Source organism: Macaca thibetana, chromosome 3 (genome assembly GCF_024542745.1).
Source record: "Macaca thibetana thibetana isolate TM-01 chromosome 3, ASM2454274v1, whole genome shotgun sequence".
NCBI lineage: Eukaryota > Metazoa > Chordata > Mammalia > Primates > Cercopithecidae > Macaca > Macaca thibetana.
The window spans coordinates 16,990,928-17,015,215 of NC_065580.1; the positions used below are offsets into that span (position 1 = coordinate 16,990,928).

A 24,288-nucleotide genomic window follows, 5' to 3' on the forward strand; every position below is an offset into this window, starting at 1 on the left:
AGCTCTGCCATTTGTTAGGTACAGGTGCTGGGAAATTCACTTAATTTTTACAATGTTCAGTGATAAGATAGAAAAAAATCGAAGTCAGCATAAGATAGGATGAGAATGTGTCTCTAGCATGGCTATTCTGAGGATAAGAAAAAACACTGTTTGGAAAGTGCTTTGTAAATTGACCATATCAGGTGTGATTGTGATGACCTTCCCCAAGAGGCTGCCCCTGGTATCAATGGTTCACGTTGAGGAAAAATACTGTTAATTATCCAGGGCTAGTGGCAAATCTACTACAAAACAAAGTAAAGATGTATAGTTGCTTTGGAATCCTGAATCTTGAGGGTAATCATACACAACATTCTTCCTGAGACTGTCATATTGCATTTCACAATCCACTAATGGAAACACTATGTTCCACTAATGGAACAATTGTAAACAATGGAAAAGTGGGATAAAATTAAATGTGGGATGGTTCATGGTATCATTGTCTGATGACTGGGTCCGCTCCTGTCCTCTCCTGAAGGATAAGGTTTATTTCCATATGTATGTCCCCTGCAAACTCATCCCAGGATCTGTGTAATCCATCAGTTATTAGCGCAGAGCTGATGCAGGAACTGAGGTTGTATTCACATATACAATTGTCTGATCAATTTGTGGTTAGTCTTTTCAAGAATTAAGTAAAAGAACTGTGGGATATCATTTATTCTTATGGAACCAATGACGTTTTGACAAATGTTTTGAAATCATGTGAAAGAAACGGAAGAAAGCATGAGATATCAGAAAGAGCCCTGGAGCCAGCCTATCCCCCTCTCTGGGAAATCACAGTGAGTCTTGAGCTACCACCTCTAGAGGATGGAAACAAGCACCCTTATCTGTATTACTGTGCTGGGGTGAGGCTAACTGTGATATTGTCTGAAAAATAAGGTTTTATCTCTATAGAATCCCACAAACATTAGACAAATGAACCCCGACACAGAGGCACCTGGGTTACTTATGAAACTCCAGAGCCATGACTGAGAACGTACATAAGGGATCTGGGCGGCCACCATCTCATCATACAAGCTGGCGATCTCAGAGTCGTTCTGGTATCCATAGCGACACAGCTGGAAACCCAAAGACCAGTAAGGTACCATCACAGGCCGGCCAATCAACTAGAAAATAGACAGAAAATATTAGTCCTCAGAAAAGAGACACCAGATTAAAGTTTTACATCAAGTAATAAGAATATTTTTCGATGCCCAATCTAGACAACTGAAAGCTTTCTGCTAGACTTAAGCTCCTTCCTAAACATTATGGAAAATCTGATGTTACTCTGTTCCTAGAGACACTGTAGGTAACTCATTAAGAAGCCCAGAATCAGAGACAAATGCCTGGCTTAGCATAGAGGCTCCAGTCTTTCCAGCTGTGTGACCTAAGGCAAAAATTAATAAACTCTTAGTGCTTCAGTTTCTTCCTCTGTAAATAAAGGATAATAATAGCATCTGCTTCACAGCATTCCTGTGAGGCATGAATGAGTTAATATGGGTGAAGTGCTCTAACATGCAGCAAGTGATAAATCAGTGATGTGCACTTGGTAGTATACAAGCGTCTGTTGTTGCTGCCACAACCACCATGGTCGTGGTCACCATCACCATCATCACCGCCAACATCATCACTATTTTCACCATCACCACCAGTAGCATGATTGTGCCCCCACCACTATCATTACCATTATCAATACCCTTCACTACCATCACGACCAACCTACTACCACCCCCACCACCATCCCCAACATCACCACTATCATCACAACCACTATCACCAACATCACACTCCTCACACCACCCCACTGTCACCACCACCACCATAACCACCACCATCATCACCATCACTACCACAAACACTCTCCTCACCCCCACCCTTGTCACTATCACCACCATCATTATCACCAATACACCCATCACCACCACTACCACCACTATCATCACCATCACCATCACTACCACTACTACCACCATCATTATCACCATTCCCACATCACTATCCCCACCATCAGCCCCTACCGCCACCATCACCACCACCACCACACTATCACTACCATCACCACCACTGGTACCACTATAACTTCTGCTCTTCTGCAGTGCTTACAGAGGCTATACATTTAATGATAATCAGAATGTGTTTATTTTTTCTTATTCTATAATCTCTCTCCAACAAAGACCAATATTTCCAGTTATCATCTGAGAGTTATACTAATGGATGTGGGCTCTGGCACCCAGAATGTACTGTATAAGTGCTTGATAAACAGCTGGATTTCCCCCTACCTCCGTGTACTGCTGGGTGACAAGCTCTGGAGTTGGCCCCAAGAACACATAAAAGTCCAGAACTCCCCCTGTGGTACGGTATGTCAAGGCAGGCAGGGGCTGGAAGGTCACGTCTGAAAATGAAGAAAAATGCCAAGCCAGATGGAAACTTTCCACATCACGAATCACCCCTGAAATCCACACATTCTCCATCTTCCTGCACCCTCCCTATCATAGAGTGGTAAGAACAGGCATTTTTCTATCACACTCACACAGAACTGAAGAAGATCAGTGGAAGTCTACAGGTCCTATTCCTGGGTTTGATTCTCTTTGGGGTACTTTACTATATTTTGTCACTTTTCTCTTATAGAATTTATTTTTTACATTTCAACTTTTATTTTGGATAAAGAGATACACGTTCACATTTGTTACATGGGAATATTGCATGATGCTGAGGTTAGGGGTAGGAATTCTGTTGCCCAGATAGCAAATACAGTACCTGGTAGGTAATTTTTCAATGTACCATAAACCCTCATATACCCAGATTAACTTCTCTGACCCACAGTTTTACCCTAATTCAAATTATATAACTGGCTCCCATGAGCTGGCCTCCAGGATATTTGGGACCCACGTGGTGTTACTATCCTTTCTTATGTGATTTTTACCAAAATAAGAATTGGGTTAAATCCTCTTATCACATGATCCTATACTGAAATAAACAGAAAGGCTAAACACAAAGAAAAAATAAACACCAATGCCCATAAAATGAAAATTTTGACTTCAAGGAAGAGTTAGGCTAGACACATTCTAAACTGACTCAAGCATGATTGGTAGCCCCCCAAAATAAGGGAGGCGCTGGACGGCCTTACCCATGGCATTGCTGTTCAGCAGGAACACTCCGTGGGCACTGCCATCCTCCTCCAGCCCCATGTAGTAGGGGTGGACACCATAGGAATTCTTCTTGTACTGGAGAGTCATGGGGAGAAGCAGTAGGAGTTTAAAAGACATCATGCCTGAGGAAAAAACTCAAGGAACATGTGCTTGCTGAGATAGGTCTAGTTTTCTCCATGAAATCCATTAAACACATGAAACAAAGGAGCCTGAGAATTGGCCCACTCGTCTAAAACCAGAATGAGAGGACCAAGTGGAGTTTGGGAAGATGAAGCCCGAAGCCTGAGTAGTGTGGGTGGAGAGAAGCAGAGACACAGATCCCAAATGCTCTGTCCTTACCCCTGGGGGCTGGTCTCGGGAGAACATCCCCCAAGTGTGCCACTCCAAGTCTCTCCTATAGGATGTGTGCTCAGTTTCCCCAAAGCCATAGAGGTACTTGGAGGCAAGGCGGGTGGAGATGCGGATAAACATGTCATTGAAGGTGAAACCAAGGAGCTGAGAGTCCCAACTGAAACACAAAAAGGCAGATTTAAAACAGAAAATGGGCTTTTCTCTCTGCTTCCAGCAGCTGACTTTTCAAGGACAACAAATGCGTGATTTTTATCCAGAACATGTTCATCTCCAAAACAAAACAGATACTCAGTTTGATTAAAATATCATAGAAATCCTCACTAAAAGCCCAGGAGTTTTTCTTCATTCATCTGTTTCCCACTGTCACTGCCTCCTTTCAGTGGTCCTCCACAATAAAAAGCCAAGCACTCCTCACCATCACAGCTGGGTACACGCCACACCAGCACCACCTTCCACCCTTGCACCCCTCAGCGCATTTTCTACATAGCACTCAAAGTGATGTTTACTTATTATTGGTTGTCATGAGAAGAGAACTCTCAGCTTTCTATAAGGAGCAGCACCTCCTCTAGACAAGGCACCCCATAAACATTTGTTGGATGAATCCTCAGGCACACTCAACTGCCTCAGTAATTATTTCCAGAATGCTAAAGATTTCCCATGAGAACAGGTCTGAAGGAAACAACTCATCCACGGATCTGGAAGTGGACAATGTGATGTTTGGAACCAGGATACATTCAAGGACGATGGACCTGGCAGCACAGGACCTTGAGAAGGCACAGGTAGACATCAACTCTGAGTCACACTAGAAACCACTCACATTATAGTGCCTGTACTCTTGCGGCGAATTTCAATCCCAAACGGATTCTTCTTAATGAGGACATCATAGAGTTGACCCTCAGGGGTGCTGGATGGCACCGTGGGTACGTTCAGAGGAACTGGAACTTCATACCGATTGTTGTTGGGATCATAAATCTAGGCCAGAGGAAATCGATTTGAGGCAAGAATAGTATTCTTGAAACCTATACCCTTAGCATAATCTTTTTTATTTTTGGACAAAAAGTTCAGATGCTATGTTTCTGTCTTCTTTAAGTTGATGATATCTGAGATTTAATTAATATATCAAGTAACAATGTCAGATTAAACATTTTTCTGTCATTTCTCCTTATTAAGGCCTTTATTACATTAATATACTCTATGGGACATTGGTGCTAACATGGAAAATTATTCTCGAATCAGTGTGGCATTTATGAATATGTTGCTGGTTATTTTCTGGGGTATATGAGTATATAAAAATACCTGAAAATTTTTCTGAATTGAAAAAAAAAAAAAACCTGTCTCCCCAAAATGAAATCTATTTGATTAAAATAATCAGAACGTCCTTGCTGAAGGTGGTATCTAAACCGACTCATGAGTACCTACTACATCACTGCCTGACACTGCACAAGACAGTAGGGATGTGAGCTGAATAAGGAAGTGCTACGGTTTTACAAAATTCACAAGCAGATGAGAAGTAAAATAGAGCAGCTCACAACACCTGGGTGATGTGTGCTAAGGGAGAGCTATGTAGAAGTGCTGTGAGATTCTAGGGAAGGAAATGCCTAACATTGTTTCTGGGAGACTGAGATGGTGTCATGGGAGAAATACAGGATGAGTCTTAAAAGCTTGGTAGTCATTAACCAAAAAAAGAAAGGAGATCAAGTCATACTGGTGAAGAATAACAACCACAGAGAAATGTGGGCCAGAAACAGGCAAATATTTTGGAAACAGCTACTCTGTGTTCAAGAAGTAAAGTAGGCAATGGTTAAGGCTAGAACTCCAAGGAAGTTCATTCATTTAAAACCCACTAGGTGCCTACAACATGCTAGTGCTATGATGAGGATACAGACATACAAGAGCATCTTCCCTGCATTAGAGGATGTACAAGAACTCAGAATTCGGGTTGATGACAGATTGTAAAGAATCTTTCAGGCAATGCAACAATGTCTTGATCACTTTCACTTACTGTGTCAATAACATCACACCGCTAACTATCTGCCAGGCTCTGTATTCGATTTCAGAAGCACAAAGAAGAAAGGGCATATTCCTGTCCTTGAGAAGCTTAGTTTAATAGAGAAATAGACATAACAGCTGGCCCACTCCTAGTCCTTAGATGTAATTAAATCTTGGAAAGGAATGAAATTACTGCATACTGATGGCTATATACAGAAATCTCAAATTCAGTATCCCAAAATGAATATATCATCTGACATTGATCAAGCACAAACCTTTTCAGTATTCCTATTCCAGTTAATGTCAGCACCATCCATATTAAGAGGTAAGATACCAACACGGTCATCATTCTTGATTTTCCCTCTCCATTGTCACTTGCTTGCAATCAACCACCAGATCCTATAACCCAACTTTCTCAACCTCAGACAGATCCACTCTTCTCCACCTGCATTCCAGTGTCTTGTCCAAACCTAATCCCTCAACTGACCTGCCTAACTAGTAGCCTCCTGACTTGTCTGTCTGCATACACTCTTGCTCTCCCAACCATTTTCCTAACAGCAGCCACAGTAATCTTTTCCAAATGAAAATCAGGGCAGGTCTCATTGCTCCCTCAATGATTTCTCACTGCTCTCTGGATAATGATCTAGTCTATTGTCGCATGATTAACTTATTTTAGGGTTCTGTGACTCGGACCAATAAAAGGTAATGGGACTGAAATGGGTCTAATCACCACCTGATACATGTACTGTGTTTACCTTGAACTGCAGCATTTCATTCTTATGGTAAGTGACATCCAGGCGAAGGGGGTTCACGGGTGTGGAGGGGAAGGCATTGGCATACACGGAAGACTTTAAGGAGATGTCAGCTGTGGCCCCATGTGAATTATATTGAACATTACTGACAGAGTATAGATCGTTGACAAAATAGCAAAAAGGGACCCCAGAAGAATTGGATGCCTGAAAAGTAAGGGTAAAGTCATAGATCAGCTCAGCAAGTGGTCTTAAAGTTCTCTAACCTAAACAGGGTTAATAAAGTCATTTCATACGACAATAAAACCAGCCCATCACTGATCACTTGGCAATAACATAAATTTAAATTCCTGGTCTCCAAGCAAAATATTCATTTAAAAAAGTTTCACACACATCCCCACCTACTCTTCATATCCAGAGCATGTCCCTTAAGAAGTCCTTTCTTTCTATGGATTTTAAGTAGTTATGTAAGTACTACTGCTATGCTTAAGAAACTAGAGATTAGGTGTGGAGGATGTTCATGTACATGAACCCCAGCAGCATGGTTACCTCCCAGATACAGCCACGGGCAGCACAGTTTTCTGCAGAAGCACCATTCTCATCAGGGTAACAGTCTATTTTTTCATCATCCCTTATCTTTATATCCCACTCCACTGTGTATGCTTCTCCCAGGAGAAGATTGATATCTGTGATAATGGCAACCTGTAGGAATGCAGAAATCACAAGGAAATTCATCTTTAGGAGATAGGCCTTGCAAGATCTGAGGCTTTTGTTTTTCAAGAAAAAAGAAAATAGAAATTAGACCAGAGTTTCAACCATCCAACCAACATATGACTTGAGCTCATAAGAAGAGAACTGCACACTGGGGGAATCTACTTAGCAGCCACAGGGCAAATGTCTCCCCTCTAGTAGAATGTTGTCCATAGCATAATGAAAACAATTCGGTCAGATAAAACCTGTCATGATCACTCCTTATTCTTTTCTGCTCTGACTCCTCTTAGCCCTCTGTGTCTTGTTAGGAAGGCTCTCTTCTGCACTTCCTCTTCAGCATGACACATGGTGTCATCCCAAAGTGAGCTGATCCCCTTGCTCTCCAGTCCCCAAACCAGTATCCCCCATTGGCGTGGAGTGGTAGAAAGATCACAGCAATAAGAATCATATGACCTAGTCATCATGCCCACATTTCTGTAGAATGTTGGACAAATGATTTCTTTTATTAATTTTTAATTTTAATGGGTATACAGTAGGTATACATATTTATGGATTATATGAAATATGTTGATTCAGGCATACAATGCATAATAATCACATCAGGGTAGGTCAGGTATTCTGTTTCATTTATTTGGGTTTCAATTGTAGCAACAGCAAAATTGAAAAGTTGAAAAAAATTTATATTTCTTTCCATTTCTAACATCCCAGCCTCTTCATTTCTCTAAGCCCAAAGACTCCAATTTTGAAAACTTCCTTTAATACCATTAGTTCTAATATTTAATATTTTTCTATATATTTTTCTTATCTTTGATACTTCTTTAAACAGCACTTCCCAAGTTAAAGTTCTCACTTGTCTGGAGTAATAAAATCACATTCTAAAATTATCATCCTTCTCCCAGTCTCCTCCCAGTCTAAACCATCTTATACTTCCCTGTTCTACTAGTCCCCAAAACCCACTCTGACTCCCAGCAATGCTCACACACAGTAGCACAGCCTTCATTCAAGGATCAATGTGAGGCCCTTTGACAATTAAATCAAGTTGGTACCTAAGACCCTCCAAAATCTGACCACGAGTTTCCTATGCAAACTAGCCTATTTTTCAAAACTGAAACTTATCTATGCTATTCCAGTCATATAATTTTCACAGGCTAATAATGTAAGGCTGTTCCCCACTTTCCTAACTTTGCTCTTCTTGTGTCTCATCATAATTATAATTCTACTTTTGGGAAAAGTAAGTGGAACCAGTTAGAGAGAGAACATTGAGAGGCAGAGAAGAGAATAAGAAGGTAAACACCCAACTCATTCTAGCTCTGGCCGCCTCTTATATTTCCCCAGTCCTCTAACTTCCCCAAAACAGGCTTCAACGTTGCTCTGTTCCTTCAGGAACCCATGAAACCTTGGTAAGAAGGAACACCATGATACTATGGAGAATTCTCAATACACCATCTCAACAAAATGGGCTTTTACCTTCAGGTTAGAATCATAAGTGACTGTAGGAGAAGTCTGACTTGGGATACCATTGTGTTTCACTGTAACATTGCTAGGTTCCTCCGTCCCAAGAATTTTAATCTCATTAAAGGCTAAATTATTGGGGTCCTTGTAGGTTGATTGTGAAATATTCACCTCCAAGCGGTTCTGCAAAACAATTAAGTCCAATTATGCATAAAGGTATGCCTGTAATACACAGATTCTCAAGTCTCTCAAATATTCCATTCCAGACCGGATACCCCCCACTGCCCTGGATGCCTCTCTGCTTTCTCTACTAGTGTGTGCTCAAGAAGCACAAAATTATTTTGATAATCCTCTAATTTAAAACAATCATAAAAACACAGAGACATTTAAAAACTCTATTTAAAAACACTACTTGCTATATGAATGCCTCTTTTTCAAAACTTCGATGAAATCATAAATAGAAATGTGCTCACCTATAGCCAATAATGCATATAAATTTACAAATACAATCACGCATATACAATATACACAAGCACAGATGTGCTAATGATCAGTCCAAAGCCCACACCTAAGATTCATAAAAGTATGCTACTTACTTGAGTGACAGAAAACTCACATAAAAGATACACTTTATTGGCCACAGTATCTGAAAGTGAGAGAAAGACAAGTCAGATTCTAGCCTTCCCACCACAGAAGAAAAGATTTCACTTGCCACTCCTTTCAGCTATGTCTTGAGGTCGCACATAGCAGTTTTCCTTTTCTTTATGGATGAATAATTTTCAATTGTATATATGTATCGCATTTCTTTATTCATTCATTCATCAATGTACAATTAGATTGTTTCTATATCTTGGTTGTTGCACATAATGCCATAATGAACGTGGGAGTGACTATCTCTCTTAAAGACACTGATTTCATGTCCTCTGGATATACACCCAGAGGTGGGATTTCATGAGATTGTATGGAAGTTCTGTTTTTAATTTTTTGAGGAACCTCCATACTATTTTCCATAACAGTTGTAACAATTTACACTCCCACCAATAGTCTAAAAAATTCCATTTTCTCCACACCCTCGCCAGCACTTATCTCTTACTTTTTTTATGATTTCCATGCTAACAGGTGTGAGGTGATATCTCACTGTGATTTCTGACTTGCATACCTGTGTCATTTAGTGATGTTGAGTATCTTTTCACACACCAGTTAGCCACTTGTATGTCTTCCTTGGAAAAACATCTGCTCAGGTCCTTCACCCAGTTTTTAATTGGGTTATTTGATGTTTTGCTACTGAGTTGCCTGAGTTCCTTATTTTTTTATATTAATCTCTTCTGAGATATATGGTTTGCAAACATTTTTATCCGTTCTGTAGTTTGCCTTTTCACTGTGTTGATTGTTTCTTTTGTTGTGCAGAAGCCTTTTTGTTTGATGTAATCATGCTTGTTTATTATTTGCTATTATTTGCTATTTTTCCTTTGATTTTGGTATCATATCCAAAAAGTCACTGCCAAGACTAATGTCAAGGAAGTTTTTTCCTGTTTTCTTCTAGGAGCTTCACAATTTCAGCCCTTACATTTAAGTGTTTAATTTTACATTGCACAGTAGCAAAGATATGAAAACAACCTAAATGTCCATCAATAGATGAATGAATAAAGAAATTGTGGTACATATATAGAATAGAATATTATTCAGACATAAAAAGAAGAAAATTCTGCCATTTACAACAGCATGGTTGACTCTGGAGGACATTATACTAAGTGAAACAAGCCAGAGACAGAAAGTCAAATACTGCATGGTCTCACTTACATGTGAAATCTAAAAAAGTTAAGCTCCTAGAAGCAGACAATGTAACAGTGGTTCTTAGAGCCTGCAGGTGTGGAAAATGGGGAGATGATGGTCAAGTACAAACTTCTAGTTATTAGATGAATAGGTTCTGGGGATCCAGTCTACAGTATGGATGGTGATGGATGTGTTTTTTAAAATAGCTGTGGTAACCATTATACTATGCCTATATATATATCAAATCCTAACATTGTCCACTTTGGATATATTTCATCTTTATTTGCCAATTAAATATTTTGCAATTAAAAAATAAATAAATATTTAAATCTACATATTGGATTAGATGGACAAGAGTCTCCAAGGTCAAGCCATCGTTTTTCCTTCTCTTTCCTACTGGAACATTGCAAAGCTTCCCTTCCAAAGGCTTCCAAGGCATATGCCTCAAGGGAATCTGTTTCCTAAACTTGAAGCACAGGAATTGTTAGTATACTGGACCCACAAATACTAAAAGGTATGGCTAGGTGAGTACACACTGGAACAGTATATTCTCACTGCCTCACTGGCAGGGGCATGATTTCTATATCGCCAACATTTGCTCATAAGCATTTTGGCAGGAAGACATTAACATTGAATTACAGGAACAGTCTTGAAACCATCTCTTCTAAGCACCCATTGACAATAAAAAGAGAGCCTATTGGCCAAGCGTGGTGGTTCACGCCTATAATCCCAGCACTTTGGGAGCCTGAGCCGGGTAGATCAAGAGCTTAGGAGACTGAGATCATCCTGGCTAACACGGTGAAACCTCGTCTCTACTAAACATACAAAAAATTAGCCAGGTGTGGTGGTAGGCACCTGTAGTCCTAGTTATGAGGGAGGCTGAGGCAGGAAAATCACTTAAGCCTGGGCGGCAGAGGTTGCAGTGAGCCGAAATTGTGCCACTGCACTCCAGCCTGGGCGACAAGAGCAAAACTCCACTGCAAACAAACAAACAAACAAAAGAGAGCCTATTATTGATATCACTGGCCAATAGAAGAATTGTCAGAGATAGAAATGTATTTTTCTTCCCTTTGTAGGTCATCTACCACTACCTCTGAATGGTGCAACCAGAAACAAAATACTTCAGTGACTCTTGCTGCTGTGCCTGCTGAGATTTCTCCCACAGCTCAATGACCAGCAGGAGGGAAGGACCATAAGTCACAGGTGCGGGTTTGGAAACAGCAACATGATTGTAACAGCGCTCACCCTTCGTTTCCCCATCATCCCAGAAAAGTTCTCCTTTTGCTTCTTTGTTCTCATCTAGGGCAATGATAAGACCAAGAGGGTTCTTTCGACTGTGGGGAACAAGATTCAAGAGACAAAGACAGGAGTCAGAATTTTGCCAACTGAGCTGAGAATGTTTCCATCAAATTTCAAATTGAAAAAGTTACCAGCAGCAGATGGTTCTGCTTTTCTTCAGGCACAAACACAAAATTGACAGGCTCCCCTATCTTTAATATCAACAGTGTCACAAGAGATAGAAATACCCCAAACATTAGCAATAACATCTATGTTGGAGGCAAGAATTTAAGCACCAGAAGCTCTTCAATAGCTCAAGTAAAAGCTGCTTCTGCAACTACTACTTAGAATACAGACTATGAGAAGAGAAAGAAATCTTAGGCAATAACTGGTTCAGTCAGATCATTTTAGCAATGATGCCCTCAGGAGAACTGTCCAGTGCTGTGAGGAAGATACAGTTTCACCTGCCTAAGGACCATTTATACCCAGAAATCAACAACATACAATAAGGTCCATCTATTTAGTAGTAACTTATCTGATTATCAGGTATTAGTTTCTTTTGAAAGAAAAACAAATCATTCTAATGATCTACTTTATAATTTAGAATAAGAAACACAAAACATTACTCAAAGACATGGTGAAGTAGACAGACAGAGAGGAAGAGGGGGAGAGAAAGAAATTTTTATTTGGAATCTCTCCTCATTCTGTCACTCCTCTAGGCAACCTCCAAGTTTCCTACTCTTCTTGTTTCTTCTCTGTCTGTCACTGGACTCACATTCTCTATTGTATTATTTCACAGTTCAGCCTTTCACTATACAAGAGTTAGTTTTTATTATCAACAAAATCATCTGCTTTCATTAAATATTCATGTATTGAGTAGCAGTCATTTCTAGGAAGTCAATGAGATACAAAAATTAATAAATCACAAGTCCTGACCTGAATGACCTTAAATATTACTGGAAAAACTAGGCACATTCATTTAAAAAATGGAGGTGGACAGTGAACACAATACAAAAGTTAAGATATTCTAGGAGTCCAGAACCACAGTTCCAGAAATATGGTGGACTGGATATTCTTCTGGAGACTTACCCAGTAAAATATTCCCTGATCCTAGATAAATTACAACACATATTCCTGTTAAAATATTGTTAGATTTGCAAGAAAGTAAGAAATGCATCCAAGAGACCAAAACAATAACAGGATAACAAAACACTGAGTTAAAACTAAAAGGGTGCTTAGTAAGCAAAACCCAGAATCTCCGTGCGGCAAATTCCCATAGCAAGGTTAAAATTGGGCTACTAAGCCTAGCAATCCAAGGTAGAGAATGTGAACCTCTGATTCCCACGTGAAGCCGGGATCTTGAAGGAAGCTAACGTAATGCCAGTTGGAAGCAATTCTTGGCTTGCAAACAGAAGAGAAGGCAAATCATCTCTGGAGGAATGACACCCACATTTATAAGATTATCATAGCTTAAAAAAAATAAGATCACCGAGCACACAAGGTAATAAGTCAACATGAAAGAAAGTCAGCAAAGGTAAGTAACAATAGACTTAGATTCCCCTAAACATTTTAGATAATAAAATTTTCTAGCACAGCGTATACAACTATTATTGAAATGCTAACAGTATTAAGGAAGACAAAATCTTCTAAGGAGCAAAATATATATATATATATATATGTGTATGTGTGTGTGTGTGTGTGTGTGTGTGTGTGCCAAACAAAAAAGGCTGACCACCTGGCTGTTAGTTTCAAAAAGAAATTCAAAGGGTTTCAGGAAGGATATCAATTCTTAAAGGACACTCCAGCCATGCTATACCTGGCCAGAGTGGTTGTATTTGGCTGCTGTGTGGGAAAGATGTAGCCTCCTCGAAGGTGAAGTCCAATTTTGTCTCCAGGAAGTTCCATCTCGACTTTTTGCTTCCTCCATCTCACTTGGTTTCCCTGATGCATGCAGATAAATCAAACACATTGGCATGACAGCATATTGCCCTCTACTGATTATCTATGTGCCAAGTGATCCACAATTCTCTCCCTTTTCGAATTAGTTGAATTATAGTCTAGCCAGGCAATCAAACAACAGAAGGAAAAAAATTAGGAATAACATGTTCTGCCACCAGTTGGGGGTTTGTGAAAACATTTATGCCATGCTGAGGCTATTTGATACATATTATATAAACTGATAGTTCTAAACAAATAATCCGATTCCTGACCAAGCTCACGTTGTCCATTAGGTCCTCCAATATTCATTTATGAGATACTATGTCAGCCTCTATCTTATTGCTGAATAAAGTATATGAAGGTATTTTTTCACATTTCATCATGACTGATGTTAGGGATTTAGGTTGACTTTACCCAGGTTCTGCTATGAAATTACAGAAAACACTACAAAAATACTCCTCAGCAGGTAGATGGATGTTTCTCTCTCGGGAAAGGTAATTTGTCTATGCAGCTGCAGCTACAGTCTTAAGGAGTAGAAGAAAAGTCAAAGCTACTCACAGTCTCATAGTCATACCAGACAGCATCAGGCACATATGCCATCACTTTCTCTGCACCCTGAAATTAAAACAGTATAGTATCCCCTGAGGGAAATAAAATGGATTTCTTTTTATTATCTAGGGAACTTCTTAATCATACACAGAGAGGGCAGGAATGCCCTTTCCATCCTCTGTTATTATGCCTTTCTTCTGCTTCTCCTCTAATACAAATAATAGAAACTGTAACTTGGCAACCCAGAGAGAAATCTCAAATGTAGCCACATTAGGAATAATAATAATAATAATAATAAAACATGTGTGGTGATAAACATTCCACCTTTACATGATTATATCATTCAATTTTCCCAACATTCCCAAATGGTAGGTACTATTATTATTATTATTATTATTACACCTCTACAGATGAGAAGCCAGTACAACTGTCACCCCTGATCACACAGGCTCAAAGTGGTAGAGACAACAATCACATCCCGATCTGCCTGACTTTAGAGTGAGTGTTGGGACTGCTCCATCCTGTTTCTGCATCATGGAGCAAGTCAGGATCTGCTATGAGAATCCAAAAACAAATAGGACCACTCCTGATATAGTTTGGATGTTTGTCTCTGCCCAAATCTCATGCTGAAATGTAATCCCCAGTGTTGGAAGTGGAGTGTGGAGGGAGGTGACCGGATCATGAGGGCGGATTTCTCATGAATGGTTTACACCATTCCCTTGGTTCTGTCCTGGCGATAGTGAGTGAATTCTTATAAGATTTGGTTGTTTAAAAGTGTGCGGCAGCTGAGCGCAGTGACTCATGCTTGTAATCTCAGCACTTTGGAGGCCGAGGCAGGTGTATCATCTGAGGTTGGCAGTTTGAGACCAGCCTGGCTAACATGAAACCCCATCTCTACAAAAATACAAAATTAGCCGAGCATGGTGGCAGGTGCCTGTAATCCCAGCTTCTCGGGAGGCTGAAGCAGGAGAATCACGTGAACCTGGGAGTTGGAGGTTGCAGTGAGCTGAGCTTGTGCCACTGCACTCCAGCCTGGGTGACAGCGTGAGACTCCATCTCAAAAAAAAAAAAAAAAGTGCGTGGCAACTCCCCCCACTCTCTCTCTTGTTCCTGCTTTTGCTATGTGACATCCCTGCTCCCCTTCACCTTCCTCCATGACTGTAAGCTTCCTGAGGCCTCCCTAGAAGCTGCACAGATACCAGCATCATGCTTCTTGTAAAACTTTCAGAACTGTGAGACAATGAAATCTCTTTTCTTTGTAAATTAATCAGTGTCAGGAATTTCTTTATAGCAATGCAAGAACAACCTAACATAACTTTTAAATCTAGAGTTTCCAGTAGATGCTTCTAAACCGGTTGGGAACTTGATCGAGGGAAAAAAAAATTCTAGAAACAAAAATATGTAATTACCAGATGTCTAGCTTCTCAAAATCTAGCACACTCTCTTCAAGGCTGACTCAGTCCCAGATGTCAGAAATGAGTTTGGAATAAGGAGGAGAGAGGAATTTGCAGGGCAGCAGGAACAGAAGCGGAGATCCCTAGTGTATCTCTGTGGGAACACTTACTTCATCCAGAACTGGAGTGATGAGGAGGCCGGGCCCCCATAAGAACTGTTGGTGCACATCCCAAGTGCTGTTGTCCTCATAGAACCTGAAGACCAGAGAGACAGTTCACTGAGATTTGAGCCACTGCCAATGAGATTTATCGCAGTTCTACTCACAACCTGTTGAAAGCATACAGGCCGCCTGCCCGGGCAAACCTCCCAAATTATTCTGACACCTACTCAAGCCCCTCTGCACCCCAGGACAGATTCCCCTTCCCCAGCTTATGTCTCCTATTCTTCCCTCAGGATAAACAGATGTCTCTATCCAGTATGTATGCTAGGAAGGTCTCAGGCTGTAATTCTATTTTCCATATCCCTCCTTTTTAAAAAAAGTAAGTTGAGATCTAGATATCTGCATCAACATGGATAGAACTGGAGATCATTATGTTACATGAAATAAGCCAGGCATATAAAGACAAACATCACATGTTTTCACCTATTTGTGGGATCTAAAAACCAAGAATTTATGGATACAGAGAGTACAAGGATGGTTACCAGAGGCTGGGAAGGATAGTGAAGGGCTGGGAGGGAGGTCAAGATGGTTAACAGATACAAAAAAAAATAGTTAAAAAGAATGAGTAAAACCTACCATTTGATAGCAAAATAGGGTGACTATAGTCAATAATAACTTAATTGTACATTTAAAAGTAACTTAAAGAGTGTACTTGGATTCTTTATAACTGAAAGGATAAAGGCTGGAGGGGATGGATACCCCATTCCCATAATGTTCTTATTTCACATTGCATGCCTATGTCAAAACATTTCATATACCCCATAAATATATGCAACTTCTATATACCCACAAAAATTTAAAATTAAAAAATTAAGTTAAATAATCAATACATTTCATAACTTCAGCTGACGATCAAGAAACTGGATCTGATCATAAAATATACCAGATAATTTAACATTTTACTTTTTTCTCTTTCAGGATATCTGCCTTTTAAAAAGAAATTTCATGAACAGACAAAAACTTCCCAAAGTAATGAATATATGATAGCTTGATATGTGCCTGAGGGCCTCATATGTCACCCACATAAGGGAGTTGACTGTATTTTGACAAGAAAATGCTCTTAAGTGCCTTGTTTTAGAATTAAATTAGAGATGTTCATTGCCTGAGAAATAAGAATTCTGAAATCCTACAAATCCTTTATAATAGCCTCATTTGTATTTATATTATTAGGCTCATTCCTATAGCTTGAACATAGTTCTGGCATTATAGCGCATTACAGACAAGACCACCACAGTCAAGACTTCAAATCCTTTGAATTAAGACTGAAGAAACTAAAGAAAAAATGATTTGCCTAAGCTATAGAGTGAGTTAGTGAGCGACAGAACAAAGAAAAGACCTATAGTCCCATGACTTTTAGTCTAATTCTCTCACCAAAATGGAACAGGCGAGGTTTACAAATACCAACTAGGTATTCCAGTTAGATACATAAATGAATAGAGATAGATAGATTACAGATATAGATATAGATAGATATGAATAACTGCCCCAATTGTTTCAGTTTTCACTCCGATATTTGATGATATAGTCAATGTCACTCCAGATGCATTAATAAATTAGAGGAGGTTAGGTGAACTTACTCATGCAAAAGGGGCCTGGCCACCGTGTCCCCTCGGCTGTGAGCACGGAAGAAGAGGGTGTATAGGTAGGGTAATAGAGTATAGCGGATGTTAAGGTAGTGCCTGGAGGAATTCAACAGCAGGGAGTCAGCTCCAAAGGAGGCAGGATCCTGGTCCTGGGAGGAAATAGGAGTTTGCAGTTGTGGTTTGGCTGCAGGGTATCAGAAGCACCTGAGAATTCCAGACCTCATTCATCACAACCAAGAATTTCCCTCCTGAATGACAGAGGCCAAGGTTGCAAACCTCGCTTCTGAGCAGTACCAAGTAAGGGTCTCTCCTTGGGTTTTCAATTCATCCTGCCTCCCTCATTCTTTAAGATTCCTCTCTTGGGAGGCTGCAATTTAAACAATTTTGAAGTATTTCCTTGTTTGCTTCTTATTTAAAAGCAAACAATGTAAATAAAGTGTACAGAAGTTTGATGAAAGACCGTTACAGACACACCATTTCCTTGAATGCAGCAGTAAATAACAGGCTGAGGCCATTGGACATTTCGATGATACAGCACAGGTTCGGGTTAATTGCACATGATGGTGCAAATCAGAGTAAGTGAAGACCAGTTAAGAGGTTGGTTCAGCAGATCTCTTGGCAAGGATGCAGACAGATCTAGTCCTAATGTACACCAAATTCATTCTGACTTTATTTCCTAGGAGCCTTACCTTGAAGCCTTGGCCATTGTGATTTCTAGAAAATGGATAAAATGCGCCCAACTGCATCCACCGCCTACAGAGCTCCTCAGGGGCATCCAAGGCAAAGCCACATATGTCAGCACCCACCTGGAAGGACACACAGACAACAGGTATACCTCACTTCCTTCCACCACCTTCCTTTGCTTTCCACCAGGGACCTCCCAACTAAACCTTGCTTAAACTTCTTACTGAGAAGGCTAGGAGGGTGGTCAAAATTCGGTCATAGCCTGTGTCCACTCTTGAATGCTGGATGACTTTGAGTAAGTTACTCAATCCTTCTGTGCCTCAATTTCCTCATTTTGTCAGTGAGTATTAAATTACTACACAGATATTTAGTAAATGAGTGAGATAATGAAAGTAATACACTTTATATACAAGAGCTTTTGGATGTATAGTACCTAATAATACTGCTGATATTATTATTTTGACCTCACCACTGTCAGTATTATTTTTCTAAAGCCTAACTCTGACCATGTCACTCACCTATTAAAAAATCTCCAGGACTTCCTTGCTGTTCATCCTTTTAGATCTTTAAAACCTGGTTCCAACCCATCTTTTTAGCATCATTTCTCATTCCAGTCCCACACACCAATCCTCATAGATATATCAAATAATCCCCCTTCTACTGTTTGTGCTCACTTTTATTTCTCAGTGTTAAAATGAACTTCCCCCCCATTAGTCAGATGAAAAAATACTCACCTTTCAAGGTTAATCTCAAATGTCATCTTTTCCATAAAGTGTCTCTTGACTCCCTGCCTTGATTCCTTTTGTCCCTCATAATTTTGTCAGATAAAACTCTTTCTCGGGATCTCCCGTAACATTTAACTCATATGTCCCTGTTGGTCTTTTTACCCTAGTTTGTCATAATTATTTGTTTACACATATGTCTCCTCTTACTAAACTGTAAACCCTTAGGGCAAAGAGAAGGTACATCTTTACTATATTTATGCTTTCCTTCCCCTCTCACCATGCCTACTCTGCTCAAGACCTTGAACATTCTAAGAGCTCAATTCATAAATATGTTGGATTTAACTAAAAAATGCCAAAGCCTGTAGGGTGCTGGCAATGTTATACTTCTTCATCTCGGCACTAAATACACAGAAGTGTTCAGTTGGTGAAATTCATCAGCTGTATTCTTAAGGATACATACACTTTTCTGTATAAAGTATGTTACACATGTTATACTTTAATAGAAAGATCAAAGTTACACCTTCTGTCTTCATAAGGCAGTACAGGAAAGAATGGTATGGTATCAAAGCCCTGCTGATGTGGATGAAACACATGCTCTCAAAACATTACATTCCCAGCCATGGCAGGCAGGAGAGGGGAGCTTTGCAGCTTGAAAACTTTCTAGAATGAGGCTACCTGGGAATTCAGGTTCATAAGAGAGCTTGAGGTAGCAACTCACCATTGGGATGCCGAAAAGGTTGAACTCAAGGACGCCAGGGATGGACCATCGCAGGTCATCCCAGGTGGCGGTGTTGTCTCCTAACCAATGTGCTGCAAACTTGCCAGAACCCGCAAAGGTAGAACGGGTCAGAATGAAGCTTCTGTTATTAGGGAACACAGCCTTGGCAGCTCTAGAAAGGGAGGGAGATTTAAGGAGCCAGTGTGAGATCTTAGCTTGTCTCAGTCCAGGGGATACAGAAACAATACCAAAGACATTAAAAGTGAACAACCCACTCTCTTCCAACTCTCTTTTGGTACAATTAGAGTCCCTGTGGGGAGCATTCTGTATCATTAAATATGTTTTGTTTTGCTTTGTTTTGTCTTAAGAAATTTTATGCATTAGCCCCATAATCTCCAAGAATTAAAAACATATATATAATCTTTATATTCAATAATTAGCAGGTCGTAGCCACAGTGGTCTTACTCTGCTGTGGCAACCGCCATGGAGTAGCCATACAGATTGTGAACGTCATACTGCTTGCCCCAGTGCTGCACTGCATCCATACAGAGAGTCTTGCAGAACAGGTACCCATCCAGGACTCCTGAAACCAAAGCGGGATCAATCAGCGACAGCCTAAGTTGCACATTTCCTGCTCCTTGACTATCACACAATCCGACATGACAGCACCCCAGGCAGACACTCTTGTGGGCATCCTGCAGTCACACTGCTCCCTCACTATGAGAACGCTATCCACATGGAGTAGTTTCTCTGACATACAAACGAATTCTGCTGACTCACACACATCCTCCCACCCAAGCTCTCATGTGATTAGAGGCAGACACTCGGAAGCAAGAAGATTCAGTCAGCCCTGAGGTTCAATCTGAATTCTCCAAACTGAGCTAAGTTAAGTGGTCCAAGAATAGAAATGCTGAATGAAAGTGTAAATTAATTTCTGACTCCTTCTCTCCCCTGATCATGTATTTTAGAGAATGATTTCCAGTCTCTCCTGTATTCATCTGTTCCTCTCTGCTCCCACTGCACCACTCTGGTTGAGATCCACATTATCTGTGGACCTTAACTATTGCAGTAGCTTCGTCATGTCTTATTTACCTCCCATGTATCTATTTCTAGTTCACACTATATATTAATACCAGGTTCAAATTTCCAAAACCATCTGACTACCATGCTTCTCTCTTACTAAAAGACAAGTAGCTTCTAACACCAAAAGAATAAAATATGAACTGTTTAGCCTCTTATCCAAGCCCCTTAGCATTTGATTCTAACCTACCTGCCCCAATTTCCTCTCTTCCCACCATATTGAAGCCTTCATAAGTTATTATCATCTTAGCAGTTTTTTCCTTTCTCAAGATATAATTTGTCCTTGAACCTCCAGCATTCTTTAAACTATGGCCGATCCTATGATTCCAAGGCCACACCCTAAGAGATAGTCTTGTCCAAAGTTCAGTCAAAGCTGGGTATCATCACGTTCACTGACTTTGACCTCCCAAGTCACGAGTTCTGTCTTTTCATCCTGTGGCTCAGTTCTTCACACTGTGGACATGTCAGACATGACCCTCACCTTAAGACCAAGGCTGTTTACCTGGTGTCTCTCTAGTAAACCCTGGCCTGCGGGTGTATATTTGAGAATGACATAAACTTACCACTAGCCTCTGGCCTCTACACCATATCCTCTCTAGATCTTCCCTAGAAATAGCTTTGACTGTAAGTAGAAGTATTACATTGCCCCTTTTGAATTTGTGCCTCTTTTAGGAAAGCATAGCATGTTTTTATTTTCCCTCCTAGTGTTTCCTTACCCACATTTTTCTTTTTCTATGCACACTTATGAACAAATTCCCTTGTCAAATTTTTCGGATCTGTCCTTATGAATTTATAATATGAAATACACATTGCTACTTTAATCTGCTGACCACCAAGACTTACTGGGAGTGAATGGGGGATTATTTAGGTTGTTTGTGGAACATCCTGAGACCGAACCATCAACAAAGTTGGAGACTTCATTCATATCCTGCAAGATGAAGAGCAAAAACTATTAAGAAAAAGTAACATGTTATCTTATGATGTACTGATGGTGTCTTTTTTTAATTAATCAGATAAATTATTACAGATATTTTAAGGGAGTATTTATATATATGGAATAGAGTGGGTGTTCTTGTCTACCCACTGAAGGCTTCATGAAGAAGGTTCTTAACATTTCTTCAAATAATATGCCTATAACTGTTGAAAATGAACAATTCCCAAACATATCAGGTGAAAAAAATTTCAATTTATATGACATGTTTCAACTTATACATTTTCCATATATCAAAATAGAACTGTAAATACATACACATAAAAATACATATAAACATATATACACGGAGAGAAAAGGAGGGAGAGAGCACATGAGGGTCTAGAGAGATGCATTCTAACATATCGATAATAAATGTCTTTGGTTGCTATAATTTCGGAGGATTTTTGCTTTTATCTTTTTAACTCTCTGTATTGTTTGAATTTTCTACAGTTCTGTTAGAAAAAGAAAAAGTTTCAACTCTGGAGCTCCCTAAATTTTGCTAACCCTCGGCTGGGTTACTTTCTTTCACCTGACATCATATGACACATTTGTCTTTTTTTTTTTTTTTTTTTTTTTTTTTTTTGAGATGGAGTCTCGCTCTGTCACCCAGGCTGGAGTGCAGTGGCCGGATCTCAGCTCACTTCAAGCTCTGCCTCCCGGGTTTACGCCATTCTCCTGCCTCAGCCTCCTGAGCAGATAGGACTACAGGCGTCCGCCACCTCGCCCGGCTAGTTTTTTGTATTTTTTAGTAGAGACGGGGTTTCACCGGGTTAGCCAGGATGGTCTCAATCTCCTGACCTCGTGATCCGCCCATCTCGGCCTCCCAAAGTGCTGGGATTACAGGCTTGAGCCACCGCGCCCGGCCGAGACATTTTTCTTTACCACAGGCATAGTTTGTTCAAGCACCTGAGTGCTTTGGCTCTGATCAATTTGTTCAACATGTCCAAATGGAAGAGTCTTGAACTAGCAGTTGAACAATTTGTATACTTTGCAACAAGGTAAGGAGTACATGACCTGTTCTGAGTTCAGCTCATTCCTTTGAGGAAAGGAAAGGAAGAAAGAGAGAAAGAGAGAAAGAGAGAAAGAAAGAAAAGAAAAGAAAAAAGAAAAGAAAAGAAAAGAAAGAAGGAAGGAGAGAGAGAGAGATAGAAAGCAAGCAAGCAAGCAAGAAGGAAAGAAGGAAAGAAAGAAAGGAAAAAAAAGAGCTAGACTTGGGAAAAAATTCCTGAGTTTCCTTTCAGCTCTAACATTTTGATTTTTATTCTAAGCTATGTGTTTTAGTGAGATTATTTGAATAGAAAGATAGTGAATATTGAGAATGATTTATATACTTCCTTTCTTCTCCTCCTCCTCCTCTCCCTATGCTCCGTGACTCAAAAATACAGATATAGATACACACAATCTGAATATTTGTCACCCAATAATCCAAGTGTAAACAACTCACAATCCAGATTCCATCAAACTCCACTTGATTATGAAAAAGTTCAAATTCCTTTGTCCACCAAACAGCACAGTTGGGATTGGTATAATCAGGAAACACAGTTTGTCCAGGCCAGACCTTCAGGAGAAAAAGAAAAACACTGATAAGAGTAAATTAAACAAATACATTACTTTGCAAAGAAATTCCTAACATGATCACAGCAACCGAGGTACCCAGGAACACATCCTATTTAGTTAGGAAGGTGCAGTGCTCAGAATATTTAAAATAAATGCCAGGGTCACTTGAAGAAAATGCATTTCAAAAAATGTTTAAGTCGTTAATGAATAAATTTGTGGATAAAGGCATTGTCTAACTTAGTCATCTTTAACTCTCTACACTTTTTTTGTTCTTAATTCTGGGAATAGTAAATGGGGGAAGAGCACTGTGTAAATTTCAGCTAGTCCATTATAAACTGTGGATTCTAACATCATTCACTTTTCTCTTTCTTTCCTGTCCAATTTCCCCCAGACCCTACACTCTGAAAAGGTCATCAGAGACCTTAGAAGTGAACAAGCAGATGACACCTTCCTGAAAAAACAAGGACAAACAAACATTTGAGAAAGAAGTGGGTACACTTGTCAAATACTGCAGGAAAATTGAGTAAGAAGAGGCATGAAACAGTTCCGCTGGACTTACCAATGAGAAAGTAATGGGTGTTTTTTGCCAGAGCAGTGTCAGGGAAGTGATGGGGGAAGAAAGGAGACCACAGTCAGCTGCAGAGTGTGTGGGAGGTGAGAAAGTAGACACTCAGTGTGTGAGCTGTTGTTTAAAGGGACTTGGCTGTGAAAGGAATCAAAAATCTAGGATGGCCGGCATGCACTTGGGCACGAAAGGGCAGAGGAGAATTTATTCCCAGAATATATAAATATACTGAAAAGGTACAATAAAACAATTACATGCACAAACACACACACATTCACACACCCCTATGCAGCCCCTCTACCAGCCTCCAGCCTTCCCATTAAGTTACCTCCCCAATGAGTGGAGTCACTCCATCTGAACTATTCACCCATATCTTCATATCTGAACCCCTGTCATATGGGCCATAGGGTTTACTTGAGGAAGAGTTGTTGGAGATGGCTGGATCCTAAAAAGAGGAAGAATACAATGAAGAAACCAGCTGGAAGCTGGAGGCACTGAAAGGAGACTGGGAACTTGGGGAGAAAGCAAAGGAGATGGGTGTATGAAACGGAGGAGCAAATGCCTAATTTGGAGGAAAGAGGGCAGTACGTACCACAATGATGACAAGCTTCTGTCCATTTTTGTGTAAGTCATTGACAAATTCAGGGAAGCCTTTAAAATTCACTGGATCATAAGTGAAGTCCCTTCTCTCATCCATATAATCAATATCAGCATGCTGAACATCCTGAAAGAATATATAAAGTCCACAATTAGCGCCTAGGAATTTCCATGGTAAAACGAAATCAAATTTTCACTGTGATTATTCAGGATAAACAACAACTCTGTTCTGGGCTC

The 24,288-nt window shown here is 40.0% G+C and overlaps 1 protein-coding gene across 39 annotated transcripts in view; it reads right to left on the reverse strand.

The window, feature by feature from the left end:
• Window positions 1–24,288, reverse strand: part of MGAM (maltase-glucoamylase) — a 273,176-nt gene that overhangs the window by 217,778 nt on the left and 31,110 nt on the right. For all 39 annotated transcript variants that reach the window (XM_050782185.1, XM_050782190.1, XM_050782206.1 and 36 more), the window contains exons 11-31: window positions 24,047–24,178; window positions 23,783–23,899; window positions 22,777–22,890; window positions 21,203–21,287; window positions 19,745–19,862; window positions 19,280–19,451; window positions 17,842–17,958; window positions 17,147–17,301; window positions 15,519–15,603; window positions 13,964–14,020; window positions 13,284–13,408; window positions 11,435–11,523; window positions 9,013–9,062; window positions 8,432–8,599; window positions 6,803–6,955; window positions 6,260–6,460; window positions 4,333–4,487; window positions 3,504–3,672; window positions 3,143–3,239; window positions 2,295–2,407; window positions 1,017–1,142 (exon numbers count right to left, since the gene is read on the reverse strand). In XM_050782185.1, coding sequence (XP_050638142.1) covers window positions 1,017–1,142; window positions 2,295–2,407; window positions 3,143–3,239; window positions 3,504–3,672; window positions 4,333–4,487; window positions 6,260–6,460; window positions 6,803–6,955; window positions 8,432–8,599; window positions 9,013–9,062; window positions 11,435–11,523; window positions 13,284–13,408; window positions 13,964–14,020; window positions 15,519–15,603; window positions 17,147–17,301; window positions 17,842–17,958; window positions 19,280–19,451; window positions 19,745–19,862; window positions 21,203–21,287; window positions 22,777–22,890; window positions 23,783–23,899; window positions 24,047–24,178 — 2,598 coding nt within the window. The remainder of the gene's footprint in view (window positions 1–1,016; window positions 1,143–2,294; window positions 2,408–3,142; window positions 3,240–3,503; window positions 3,673–4,332; window positions 4,488–6,259; window positions 6,461–6,802; window positions 6,956–8,431; window positions 8,600–9,012; window positions 9,063–11,434; window positions 11,524–13,283; window positions 13,409–13,963; window positions 14,021–15,518; window positions 15,604–17,146; window positions 17,302–17,841; window positions 17,959–19,279; window positions 19,452–19,744; window positions 19,863–21,202; window positions 21,288–22,776; window positions 22,891–23,782; window positions 23,900–24,046; window positions 24,179–24,288) is intronic.